This window comes from Gopherus evgoodei, chromosome 2 (assembly GCF_007399415.2).
Source record: "Gopherus evgoodei ecotype Sinaloan lineage chromosome 2, rGopEvg1_v1.p, whole genome shotgun sequence".
In the NCBI taxonomy this organism is placed as follows: domain Eukaryota; kingdom Metazoa; phylum Chordata; order Testudines; family Testudinidae; genus Gopherus; species Gopherus evgoodei.
Genome location: NC_044323.1, coordinates 89128097 through 89141992, shown reverse-complemented (window position 1 = coordinate 89141992; position 13896 = coordinate 89128097). Strand labels below are relative to the sequence as shown.

General features: G+C 43.6%; 1 protein-coding gene across 1 annotated transcript in view; it reads right to left on the bottom strand.

The window, feature by feature from the left end:
• Positions 1-13375, bottom strand: part of AVL9 (AVL9 cell migration associated) — an 87284-nt gene extending 73909 nt beyond the window's left edge. Inside the window, exon 1 of the mRNA XM_030551325.1 lies at positions 13195-13375. Within this exon, the coding sequence (XP_030407185.1) occupies positions 13195-13290 (96 nt within the window). The 5' untranslated portion in view covers positions 13291-13375. The remainder of the gene's footprint in view (positions 1-13194) is intronic.
• Positions 13376-13896: the final 521 nt, after the last annotated feature.

Sequence of the window (13896 nt, the reverse complement as noted above, 5' to 3'; positions counted from 1 at the left end):
CAAACAAGGAGGACCCCAATCCTTAGGGAAGAGTTCAAAGAACAGACACCAACCAGATCACTTTAGCAAAGACCACTCCCCCTGTCCCCTCTACTTATTAACGTGTTTAGTTTCTTTTATTTTTAAAATGTTCTCTTCACCTTAAAAATAAATGATCTTGCTTAGAAATGAAGCTAAGAACTATGTGGTAACTCAACTGTGAGTCATTATGCTGTTTATAGCTTCTGAGGAGAAAAGCAGAGCAGGGCTGCTTATGTAGTCTGCTAGGGAATTCATAGTGTAAACAGGGAACTGTGCAGCTTGGAAAAACCCCAGTCAGGAGGGAGAGAAAAGCATGTCTCTGACCAAGAGAGGTGATGGCTGGAAGCTTCAGCGTGGGTGCCTTGCTAGACCATGGAGGGGAATACAGGTAGAATTGCCCTGAACTGTGACTCAAAAGCATCTGTGGATGGAAAAGAAAGTGAACAGGTACAAGAGTTTTACCACCTGGAGAGTGTGATGACATTTGAAGGTGGCCCTGAAAAAGATATACATGAGATTAGGAAAAGCAAACATGACTTTTGGAAGGTGGAACAACATCTGATGAAAAAGAGGTCTCCACACCAAATTAAAGGTCAGATTATACCATGAAATTGCACTGAGCATGCTACTGTTTGAAGCAGAGACTTGGCCAATAACACTGATTTAAAAAGAGAGATTGGAGGATGCCCACCACAGATGGCTGAGGAAGATTCTACACATTTCATGGAAAGACAAAACAACAAATGCAAGACTAAGGGAACTGACAATGCAGGCTAATATATTAGATATATATCAAAGAAAGAAGGCTCAGGCAGTTGGAACAGGCACACCATAGGGAAGATCATAGACAGATTAAGCAAGCATTAAATTGGGTATGCAAGAAAAGAAAGAGAAAACAAGGAAGTCCAAGGAAGAACTGCCAGAAGACAGTGAAAAGGGATATTGAATATGCTCGCATCATCTGGGAAGGAGTATCACAACTACAAAGTGACTGTAATCAATGGAAAAACTGGACTTCCCATGTGCCAGCAACACAAAAGAAACTAAGTCTAAGGCCATGGCTACACTGGCACTTTACAGCACTGCAACTTTCGCGCTCAGGGGTGTGAAAAAACACCCCCCTGAGCGCTGCAAGATACAGCGCTGTAAAGCCTCAGTGTAAACAGTGCCGCAGCGCGGCTCCCAGTGCTGCAAGCTACACCCGTAAGGGATGTGGTTTACGTGCAGCGCTGGGAGAGCTCTCTCCCTGCGCTGGTGCTCCGACTACACTCACACTTCAAAGCGCTGCCACGGCAGCGCTTTGAAATTTCAAGTGTTGCCATAGCCTAAGGTAAGGAAGACAATATCTGTCGTTTCATTCCTGGAACCAACACTGTACCTGTAATGTAATACACAGGCAACTTATACTGTGAACTCATTCTTGGGGGGAAAACAAAATCATACTGCCACCCTGACATGTAAGCTATGTTATTATTTCATTACTGTACTTTTGGGAAAAGCAAACATTCACATTCAGTGGTTACGATGCTTGTTAAATACATGTTTTGGAAGCTCTCTCGGAACACAATCTTTTGCCCCACTAAAAAGAATAGGCATTTTTGCACTGAAGTGGTCCACTGTTACATGTATTCAGCAAATTCATTCTGCATAGGAATGTGTAGCAACAGTTACTGCTGTTTTACAAATTAAGGATCTGGAGCAAACAACAGTAACTGGACGCATGATCAGTCCAAGATGTAAAAAGTAATATCCCATTATCCAACTTGCTTTTTCATCATCCACCAGAGATGGGTACGTTTAAATGAGCAGACAGAATGCTTTGGAGTGGTGCATTCTAGGCAATATTCACCTATCATACTAGGGTGTGGGCAGATTGCAGAATAGAGTACACATGGGACCTGGTCACTGAGTATACCAGAACTGGGCTTCATTCCAGCTCTTCAACAACAAGTGGGAAGAGAGATTTGAGGTCAGTTGGTGACATAGTCACTGTGTCTGAATTACACAGGTTTAGTGGCCACTAAACCCAATTTATAACATACACAAGTGATCAGGTTTCCTACTCCAGATCAGAGGCGAAAAGGTAAAGGGACTGTGTATTTGCTCAACAATCTGCACGTGGGTCTGCAGTGAATTCTATTCCTTCAATCCCAACATAAGTTTCAGGTAGAGAAACTGTTTCTTAAGCTTTGTGGAGAGGTCAAGGTGAAAAGTCAATATTTTCCTTATTCTTTAAAATACCACCACCACTTTGCATTATAATAGCAGCTTCCTTCTGAGGAACTCAAAACAGTTTATCAATAAATTACTTTAAGCCATCATCCCCATTTTGCAGATAATGAAACTTTAAGGCACAGATCTCAAATAACTTGCCCCAGGTCAAACAAGAAGTAGCTGAGCTGAGAACAGAACAAAATTTTCCTAACTCCCAGTCTTGCGCCTTAGCCACAAGATGATACTTTCTCCCCAAAGCCAGCATTTTCATCACATGATTTGTGTCTACAATTTTCCTAAGAGAAATGTCTAACAAAATCTTAAAGAGAAATAAGAGTTTAGTAGGCTACTCGGTACTTGTATAACATAATTAACATTTTTAAAAGCAAATCATGTTCCTGAGCTAACACAGTTTTAATGGAGAGAAAGTATTTTATTGTTCTGAGCAATACCTTTGTGGCAGAGAAAACCAAGCCTTTCTAAAGTACCCTGAAACTAGCTGGACAACAGAACATAAACAAGCTAATCTGAATTAAGGGAGATGCCTGTAGAAGTGCTAAGAGAGCAAGCCACCTGCAGATATTCCATATAAACGCACAGTTCTCCTGCAGGTACCTGTATCACATTTGAGCTGTCCTGGCTTGGTGTGCTGCCATGATCTTCATTTCTGAAGAATCAGCAACTGGTTTTATGTTAAGGACTTCTCTCACAACTGAAAATATTTCAGTCAATACTTTCCTTCATTTACTCCAAGTTTCATAAATTGATAAAAGCAACATTTTCACCACAATTTTTAAATTTTAAGGGGATAAAGAATCTAATACTTTGAAAGCAGCCTCCTCCATGTCTACATGAAAAATACAGTACTGCAGATATTCCATAGATCAGGTCTACTACACATTTACCTCACTATGGGCTGGAGCTGAGAAAACTGAGGAGACAGTAGGAAAACAACAATGAAATATGCTTTTGAGCCAAATCTTTTCATGTTGGTCCTTTTTATTATTTATCTTAAGCTTTGGGATTTGATATGGCATGAGACATATTTGAATTAATAGAACCTGTTTAACATCTTTTCTCCTTTCAACTTTCCTGTACTCTAAAAACATGAACGTACCAGGCACACACATCTCTGAGGGTGAGAGGATACATGCTCAAAACGTTCCCTCTTATCTCACTAGTAAAATTATTTTTCTTCCTGACTCTTAATATTCAAGCCATGTTATTTATTTTAAAAATAAAATGAGTAAGATATATTGGTACATTTTCACAGCCAACAAAGAAGGGAAAGTAAAATATTTTACATCTATTTTGGAATATAAACTGAAATTCATCTCTTCCAATTATGCTTTTGACTAATCAAATAAAGAAGGCTTTTGCCAATAAGGAAAGTGGAACACAGAATGAGATGAGGTTCATTTTAAAAGTACTGGAAAGAGAAATGTATTACACATTCACTTAAAACTACACACATTATATGTAAGACATGCCAAAAAGCCAGCCTTACTGCCATAGATTCCATGATTTCTGGGTTTGGGGATGATTTTGTTCCTTAATATTTGTAACTTTTTCCATGCTCTGATTTTTTTGTATGTGGGTAGGTAGTGGTAACAAGCAACTAAACCAGTCTCAGTGGAACCCTGAGAGCTGCCAAGTTAAAACCTGTACCATACAGAAGGCAAGGAAGAGCAGGAGCAATCATATTTATAACTAGTGCTTCACTGTGCAATTATGGGGTCAGTTTTGATTATCTGATTCAGACAAACGGTCACAAGGCCTGATTCACGGCTGTCCAGCACCTTGTGTAGTCATTTACACCAGTGCAAAGTAGTGTAAAAGGCTACCGAATCAGAATGGTAACATTTTACATTCACTCCATATTGACACAGACTACTACACAAGGTGCAGAATAGCAGTGAATCAGGCCTGCACGGTTTATAAAGCTGTATCTTGGAAGTGCTGCTGGTCTTTCTGACTATACGGAGTTTGAGGCAGGAACACAGCTGAAGAGGAAGTGGCTACTCCCTCCTATCCATTCTCCTGCCTTACTGCTCTGTGGCTGACCAGACAGGCACTAAAGATAATGGTTTTAAATATTTTTAAAACAATCCATTAGATGTTATTAAATATTCTAAGTAATTTTATTCATAATAAAAAACTATTTTGATGAAATTAATGCCACTGGGGACTTTCGGCAAGTTTCATATGTTGATAGATGATACTTGCTATTTTATTTTTTATCTGTCCCTGCCCGCAGATATATGGGATCTTGGGGAGCAATTACCACACAGGTGGGGTGCCAATTAATTTCTTTATTAAAGGAAAAGGGAAGTGGTGGGAATTTAACAATGAAATACGATGGGATGGGGTGTATAGGGTATTTACAATAGACAATGATGGGTGGGGTTCTTCTTATTGAACAGTGTAGGGAGTTCTAACAGTGGGGTGCAGTAAGTGGGGTTCAGCACAATGTGATATAGTTCAGTCAATAAGCAACTCAACTTTATATAGGAACAACTCTAGATACAGTGTGGAATGCAAAATGTACCAAAAAGAAATGCAAAGTAAAATGGTAGCTTCTATATGAAATGGTCAACAATCTCAGATAGAATGCATTAAGTGGTTAATAGCTATATATATAATGTAACACAGTGGCATCAATGCAAATACAAACTATATCAGAAAAGTGGAGGCGACCAATGGGGTGTTATAACCACAAGTAAGATGTGAATCACAGTGCAATGATACAATATGGGTGATAAGTGAAATTATGCAATGTAACAGCATAGAAGAAAATTAATGACTTAATTTGTGAGGTTGTAATAGCAGATAATCTGCAAGAGTGTACCTAAAGGCTGAGTCAAGAAACAGGAGTGGGGAGGGGAGTGAATGATCAGTGGCAACTGATGAAAGGAGAGTGCAGCTGCAAGCAGCGAGAGACTCTGAAGCCCTGCGGGGTGAAGCCCAGAGCAGCAGTCTTCAGGAGCCTGTGGGCTGGATGTAGGGGAGACAAGAGCAGCTAGAGCGCACTTAAGGGGAGTCTGGGAGCAGCAATAGGGGAGGGCACTGAACGTGCAAGCGATGGGAAGGCACGTGGAGAATGGGGGAGACGGCTGAGGGGAGAAACAGGTTGCAGCAGCGGAGAGCACTTCAGGGAAGTTGCAGAGCAGCGGGGTGAAGACAAACAGAGCAGTGTGATGGCGATCTTTGGTAGGGGAGGGGCAGCGGAGAAGTGGGAGCACGAACACAGGGGATACAGGGAGAGGCAGCAGAGAGGTGTAAGGAAGGGCTAGAGGGACACCCAAAAAAAAAGGGAGAGAAGTGGCAAAGGGTTTGGGAGGTTACACGGGGGGGAGGGGGAAGCAGCAAGGGGTTACAACAGGGAGACACAGGGAAGTACACAGAGGGGGAGATTGGAGCGGGGGAAAAACAGACACGGGAAAGTTCAGGGAGAGATTGGGACAGCGGGAAGACGAATTCAAACAGCAAAAACCTTATCTATCGTCTAACTTAATCAAATTTATATAAAATGACAAGCAGCTTATACAAAGTAACAAAACGGGTACAAAATACAATCAGGCAATGGCTTTTTTAAATCTATCTTAGCCAACGACTAGGCCAAACAACAAATATCACAATCCTAAGCAAACTATAACAAGCAACTATACGGAGCAACAAAACAGCAACTACAGCAAGACAGGTGAAACTTACAAGCACTACAATCTTAGCAAACTATGACTTATTAAACTAAAAAGCAAAACCTATGGTACATCTTATGCTATGGGGAGGTCATAGAGGGAAGAGTAGTATGTGCCCAGGATACAGCTCCCAAGGCAGCCCCCCAAGGAAGCCAAGGGATGGTGGCTGCAGCAGTGGATATGGATGAAAGCAGTGAGCCCCGAAGCAAAGCCCACAGGAGCAGAGCTTAGCAGCGATACAAACTTATTTTAGCGGCAAAGCGCTGCGGAGTTTAAGAGAGGTTTTAAGACACAGACCAAGGTTTAGCTTGAGTCTGTGTGCTGGGGAAACAGAGCCAGCAGCTAAAATAACAAAATAAAAGTACAGAAAGTTTCACAGAGGGATTCTTACCAGTCCCCAAGGTAGCAGCAAAGGCAGAAGCAGCAGCAACAACATCCGAAGAAGCAAGGAGGGCTCGGTACAGTCTTGATAATCAGGAGATCTCTCAGGCAGCAATTCATTCTTCGTGGGAGGGGTGGAGGTTTTTAAAAAAATGGGGGTACGCTCAAAAATAAAACGAGAGCGGAGAAAGGACCCCCCAGAACCCCTGGCTGATCAGACCAGGCAGCAATGCAGGAACCTTTCCGATGTTTGTTTTAAAAATGCCTGTTTTTAAAGGCAGATTCAGGCAGTTTCCCGCCAGTAATCCTGATAGGCTCCCTCTGTCACAGGGGAGGAGACACAGGGAAAAACTGCAGGTGAGCACAGAGACGTGCCTGGGCAGAGTCCTGAACAATAGGTGTGAGTTCACACCTCAGGACTCAAAAGCACATGAGGCCTATGACTCATGCCCAGGATCTTAAAAACACATTAGGTCTTGCAGCTCTGGACATTGCCTACCCTATACAAAGGGCTTGTCTACATCACAAAGTTGCAGCGCTGGTGAGGGGGTTACAGCGCTGCAACTTAGGAGGTGTACAAATCTGCAGGGCATCACCAGCGCTGCAACTCCCTGTTTGCAGCGCTGGCCGTACTCCCGTTTTGTCTCGGGTGTAGAGGATCCAGCGCTGGTGATCCAGTGCTGGTAATCAAGTGTAGACACTAACCAGCGCTTTTCTTGACCTCCGTGAAATAAGCAGGTATCGCAGCATAACTGAGGAAGCCTCTCTGGTAATCAAGCAGGTCTCGTTCCCCGGTTTGCTCTCGCGTTCCCCGAACCCCCGAGCAAGCAGGTCTCCTTCCCTGCGGTTTGCAGGGGGGTTCGGGGAACGCGAGAGCAAACCGCGGGGAAGCAGGTCTCCTTCCCCGGTTTGCTCTCGCGTTCCCCGAACCCCCGTGCAAGCAGGTCTCCTTCCCTGTGGTTTGCTCTCGCGTTCCCCGAACCCCCGAGCAAGCAGGTCTCCTTCCCTGCGGTTTGCAGGGGGGTTCGGGGAACGCGAGAGCAAACCGCGGGGAAGCAGGTCTCTTTCCCCGGTTTGCTCTCGCGTTCCCCAAACCTCCGTGCAAGCAGGTCTCCTTCCCTGCGGTTTGTTCTCGCGTTCCCCGAACCCCCGTGCAAGCAGGTCTCCTTCCCTGCGGTTTGCAGGGGGGTTCGGGGAACGTGAGAGCAAACCGCGGGGAAGCAGGTCTCCTTCCCCGGTTTGCTCTCGCGTTCCCCGAACCCCCGTGCAAGCAGGTCTCTTTCCCTGCGGTTTGCTCTCGCGTTCCCCGAACCCCCCTTGAAGCCGCCCAACAGCGTTGCAGTGTGGCCACATCTAACACCACTTGCAGCGCTGGCTGCTGTAAGTGTGGCCACTCTGCAGCGCTGGCCCTATACAGCTGTACTAATACAGCTGTAACAACCAGCACTGCAAAATTGTAGATGTAGACATACCCAAAGCCCAAGTTTAGCAAGGTCATAACAGGACCAACCCTTTGAATAGGGCAGTGGTCCCACTTAGCACACAGCACAAGTGGCCTTCCCTTTGAGAAGGGCAATGGCTCTTGGTAAACAACTTAAGGGGCCCTCCCTTTGAGAAGGGCAGTGGCCCTGGTAAACAACTTAACAGCCAGGGAGGGGCGGCCACAGGAGAAGAACAAAAACAAAATGGAGTATGGGGACAGCTGTAAGAAACAAAATGGAGTAGGGGGATAGCTGTAACAGACATTATCCAGGAAGTGTTATTCCATATAATTTATCACAACAAATGCATCTACACAGCAAGTGGCAGCAAGTCTCAGAGCTTGGTTGACAGACTCAGGCTTGCACTAAGACACTAAAATTAGCTGTGTAGCCCTTTGGGCTCAGCATGGAGCTTGGGCTCTGAAGCAAAGGGAGGGGTGTATGCTAGTTTTAGCTAGCAAAGCTAGTATGCTAGCAAAGGAGCTGGTTTTAGCACCCTAACCTGAGCCATGCAAGCCTGAGTTTGCCAATGATCCGGGCCCTGAGACTCAATGCTGCTTACTGTGTAGACTCACCCTGTAAGTGCTGCATAGAAATCCATCATAGTACAGTATTCAAATAGATTATCGCCTTTCTTAATGTATTGCTGCAGAACATATCAAATACCAGAGGGATCTAGCCTCCAGGACAGCGTCTTCTTCCCATTCTAAGAAGTTATTATCATACCTACATCATCTCTGTGGTGAGGAGGTATGGTAAGCAGCTCTTTCTGAATATTTCATCAATGTCACTACATACATAGTCAATAATTGATGCTAAACCAGCAGTATACTTAGATGCCTGCTGCTGCAGAGAAACTGAACATACGGCTCCTCAACAGGCTTAAACTCTACTAGCCTGTGGGTATGGCTACACTTGCACTTCGAAGTGCTGTCGCGGCAGCGCTTTGAAGTTTCGAGTGTGGTTGCAGCACCAGCGCTGGGAGAGAGCTCTCCCAGCATTGCACGTACTCCACATCCTCTACGGTGTAGCTTGCAGCACTGGGAGCCGCGCTCCCAGCGCTGCAGCACTGTTTACACTGAGGCTTTACAGCGCTGTATCTTGCAGCGCTCAGGGGGGTGTTTTTTTCACACCCCTGAGCGCGAAAGTTGCAGCGCTGTAAAGCACCAGTGTAGCCATGGCCTGAGAGATCCCCGTGATCGGTTCCTGAAATCAAGATTCTTGATTTCATGCTGCTTCTAGACACTGCATGTCCATCTCAATGGTCAGTGGCAATTCTGAAATTTGAACAAATTACCCAGAAAATGTAACTGTCAGCTTTCTCTAGTTGTTCAGCACTCTATTTCATATGTTGCAAATATTTGTCTCATGTTATATAAGCCTGCTTTATCCGGAAGAAAACACAGGATGAATCAAATTAGAAAAGAGCATTGCAAAAATTACAAATTAACCTCACACTAGAAAATCATCTCAAATAGGCTGATGCTCCGAGGTTTTTTATACGATCACCAAAAAATCATTTTCATGTACAACTAGTTGTGGTTCTGTACAGAATTTTAGAAAATAATAAAATACATCCAGAAAAAAAATATTTACAGAATTATCTTTAACAGAAATTAAATTTCTATTATATATAGCTTAACTTTTCCTATATTAACCTTCCTATTCCTGAACAAGGGCAACAGGAGTAGACAGACGCTTCAGGTAACCAAAAGATATCTATACAGAGCAATTCCAATCTAATTAAAATATCTACCCTCAGATCACATAAAGGTCCCATTACTTTTGCTATCTATTAATAGTCATACACAAAGAATCCACAATATATATGCCAAGTGTTATATATATAAAATGTACATCTACACACACAGCAGTTTTGCATTACAGATTTTAATTTCAACCAAAAAGAGATTATTTTAGATTGAAGAGGTGCCAAAGTGTTTCAATAGAACACCAAGAAAATTTGCAAAGAGATTCAATTTTATATGAATTTTCTGAAAAAATATAAAAGGACCTCACAGATCACGGTACTTGAAAAGTTTCTCCAGTGAGCAGGGTTACAGTAGCAGAGTGAAACTTCCAGTCATCAATAATCACATCATTTTCATTCTACTGCTGCTCCTGCAGGCACAGGGAAGGGCAACAGAAAGGGAAGAGAGGATCTCTCTCTCCCCCCCAACAGAATGCTGAAACCACAGAAGGCAGAAGACAAAAGTACATGCGACTCCAAGCTCCATTCCCTCTAAGCAACTGGGGGCAATATGTGCTGGCTTTTCTGCTAACACCCAACCAATGTCCATCTTCCATAAAAGCCACTGTCAAGCCGGTGCCTGATAAATATTGCAAGCCCAAAAAGAATCTAATTATTGTTATAGCAACTGATCCTGGAAACACATACCTGTGAGTAAATTTACTCATGTCAATTAAATCAGGCCTATAGTAATAAAAAATGTTCAAAATATTTGATTTGATTAAAATATATTTGGGTCATCCAAAACATTTACTGATCAGCAATGCTTGTGATAAATGAATGCTTTTAAACTTCAGCCATTGTTAGTAAGATCAGAGGAGGAATTCTATGGGTTCTTCTTTTTTTTGTTTTGTTTTCTACCTACCATATTGTGTGGTGTCAGAACATATCCCAAAATATGAACAATGGGTGTTTGATGCCTTAATGAAATGAGCTGGTGGCTTCACACCAATCCTCAGATAATAATAGTCCACATCATAGAACACACCATCACAATTCGTATTTTTGTTGACAGTCTTGGCAGAGGCCAAAGACAGAAGGCACAGAGAATGAACTACACTCTCCTTTTATGAAATGATCCTTCCAAGACAGCATGGACATAAACTAATGGAATAGGGAACCTTGCAATGCCATTGCCCATGCTGAATCAGTCCTGTAGATAAATGGATGAGGGAATACTCTGTATGTCAAACTGCAACAGTTCAGAAATATAAAATTAATTTTCCCCTCAAATATGCTGTAAAAAATAAATTGCCCACAGAACAGTTATCATCTCGATGGTAAAGTGCAACCCGTAAAGAGTGTGAACATGAGAAAAAATTAGGAGGGGAAAAAACTAAAACTAAAAAGAATGATACTTAGAACTGTTTGTGTTAAAAAAAAAAAACATAACTTTCACTGACATAACAAGAGCTCACAATATAACTGAAAAAATGCTTACTATAACTACTGACCGAGCTTTGGAAACCTTTTACTCAGTAGAAATAGTCTAACTATGGCTCTGACTGCAGATAAAGAGGTGCAGCCTAATTTGATGGCTGTTTAGGTAACAAACAAAAGACAGTACTATTTAAGAGTTTTTTGTTGGGAATAGAGATGAGAGAGGTTGTCCAGGATTTCAAGAGCTGAGATGAGATATATCTAAACTAATCTCACTAACTTCACTTTAATATACATTTGTTATTGACTTTTAAAGGGCAACAGCACTAGGCCATTTAACACCGTTATGCAATGTAGTAATGTCTGCCAATTGCTGGATTGCAAATCTGGACATAGCACTCGCTGTCTTGACAGCGAGAGGCCAGGAGAAGCAACTGCGAACACTCCATTTATGTTGATTCTCCCTTTTGATACCCAAAAGCATCTACAAGAGACATTCCAGACTCCAGCGATCATACACACCTTAGAAATTGAAATACCATGATAAAAAAGCTCTTTTAGTTAAACAATGGAACAATAAGGTGCAAAAGATCAACAGTCATTGCTTTATGGCACAGGAACTGTGTGAACCAGCCAAAATCCTGCACTTCAACATTGCTCTGAAAAAGATCAGGGAGTACGAGAATTCAAGGAGTATAAAGTATGATGCTCTTTCCCCTTACATTCCTCATTAAACAACTGTAAAAAAACAAAAATCATAATATAGTGGAGGAGAAGGATATGCATATTTACCATTTAATACAAGCTTAATATTTTGAAGCCACTGAACTATTTATCCTTTTGTTAAGGTTATGCCTTAACAGTGACATATTGGGCTATGCCTTGCAGTGACATATTGGGCTATCAGAGGCAGAAGGTGGAATAAGCTAGAATTTAACCAACTCTTATTTTTTTAAGCTATCCTACATTTATAAATGCTCATCTGTTCCAATACCTTTTTAAAAATCTCTTTCTTTACCTTTTGTGATACTCCCATTCCCTACAGCCCATTCCCGATCAGTATCTATTATTGTAAACAGCTATTTTAGTTTAAAATATTTTTGTCTGCATAGTCAAATCCTATTCTGCCAACTCTCTTTAAGATCACTTTATCCTCCGAATGAAATCCTTAAGTCTGAAATTAGAAAAAATCATTTATCCATCTGAATAAATATTTAACTTTGGTATAGCCAACATTTACCAACTAAGCAAACTGAGTCATTGCTTCTCTAAGAACTAATTCTTCTCAGAGGCCAGTCGGAGCAAATGCAGCCTCACCCACAAAAGTTTTGTACTGGTTTCTAGTGTTGTTTTTTTTTTTAAATATTCAAGCATACACACACAAAAAAGCACTGAGCGGCCAACAAGAAAACCCAGAACCTTAGGACCTAGATGTCATATGTATCTTCATAATCAGTTTCTACAGTCGAAGATTGGACGTGGGAGAAGGGGGGAGAGGAGGGTGCATGAGACAAAGGGAAAGAAACCAGTATGGTACATGGAACTGAAAAACAACAAATAATAAATGCACAGAGCTAACAGACCTGTTAAATCCCATGCATCTGGAGGAGTCTCCCTCCTTTGGGGCCCCAATTTTATAACCCTTATTCATGCTTGAGAATACCAACCTCACAGAAGTACTCACACTAAACTCTATGGGACTGCTCACCCGAGTAAGTACTACTCAAGGAAGGCAGGGTGACAGAAATCAGGCACCGAAATTAGTTCTAGGGACAGCATTAAAAGTCTCTTTGGCAATGAAAGGATTTTGCTGCATTTGTCAACCAAGATTTTCAATAAATGAGTGAAACTTCCAAATCTCAATTGATATGGTCTCCCCCACGCACTGGGACATACAGCAAATGACCCCTGCCAAAAATAAATAAATAATAATAATAATAATGCAGGCACACTTTTATCTTTCATCCTGGTGCTGAAAGACACAAGCACAGAGACAAGAGGGGCCCAGAAGTGGAGGGGGCTAGCTGTGGGGTAGGAAGGTGAAGGGAAGGGAAGGGAAGGGAAGATGTGCGTAGGGAAGGCACTGAAGACAGCATGGCGGGGGGGACAAGCAGATGTTGTCAGAAGGGGGTGAAGAGCCGGGGGAGGGTGAAAGGCGGCGGAGGGAGGCTGTGGGGAAGGGGGAGGAGGAGGAGGAAGCACAGGGCAGGACGCAATGCAGGCCGGAGGGAGGAGGCAAGGGCAGGGGAGCCCGGCCCTCTCCCCTCACCTGGCAGCCCTTCTTGTGGTGGAACCCGACCACTACGATGTGCAGCACCGGCCCCCGCTGGCTGCTGGGCGGCGGGGGCTTCCCCCGCGTCTCCATGGAGCCCCGCGGCGGCCTCTCCGGAGGATGTTTACAGCGCGCCGGGCTCCTCCGCGCGCCCCGCCTCCCCCGTGCAGGGGCAGACGCGGACTAAGCCCCGACCCGGCCAGGGGCGCCCCGCACGCCCTGCCTGTGCCTTCCTGCTCCGCTTCCGCAGCGCCGCAGCCGGCCCGGCCCGCCCCGCCGGGGGTGGAGCGGGCGGCGCAGATCACCAGGGCCAGGCGCCTCCCTTCTGCTCTGAGTCTTTCTTTCCTTGCAACCGCTGTCTGAACCTTTCCTCTTCTCCTGCCTTCCGTCCTGCTCTCGCTCTCTCGCCTTCACAGGCTGGAGAAGGACGGCGGCTACAGGGCCAGCGGCATGTGACACCACCCCTTTGGTGGCCGTACTGTACCCTCCCGCCTACACACACCTTTGGAAGCTTGTTCTGTCTACTTTCACATGAGGCCTGGTGACGAGCTGTCAAGTAGTTGCTGTAAAAACGGGGGTAAAGAGTGACATCCTCACGAGGTTAAAATGACCACGCTGAAATATTTGCAGTCATTTATTTTACGTTGGTGATGATATATATTATTTCAAGGCATAAAATTGGTTTTCGTTGAGAGGTCA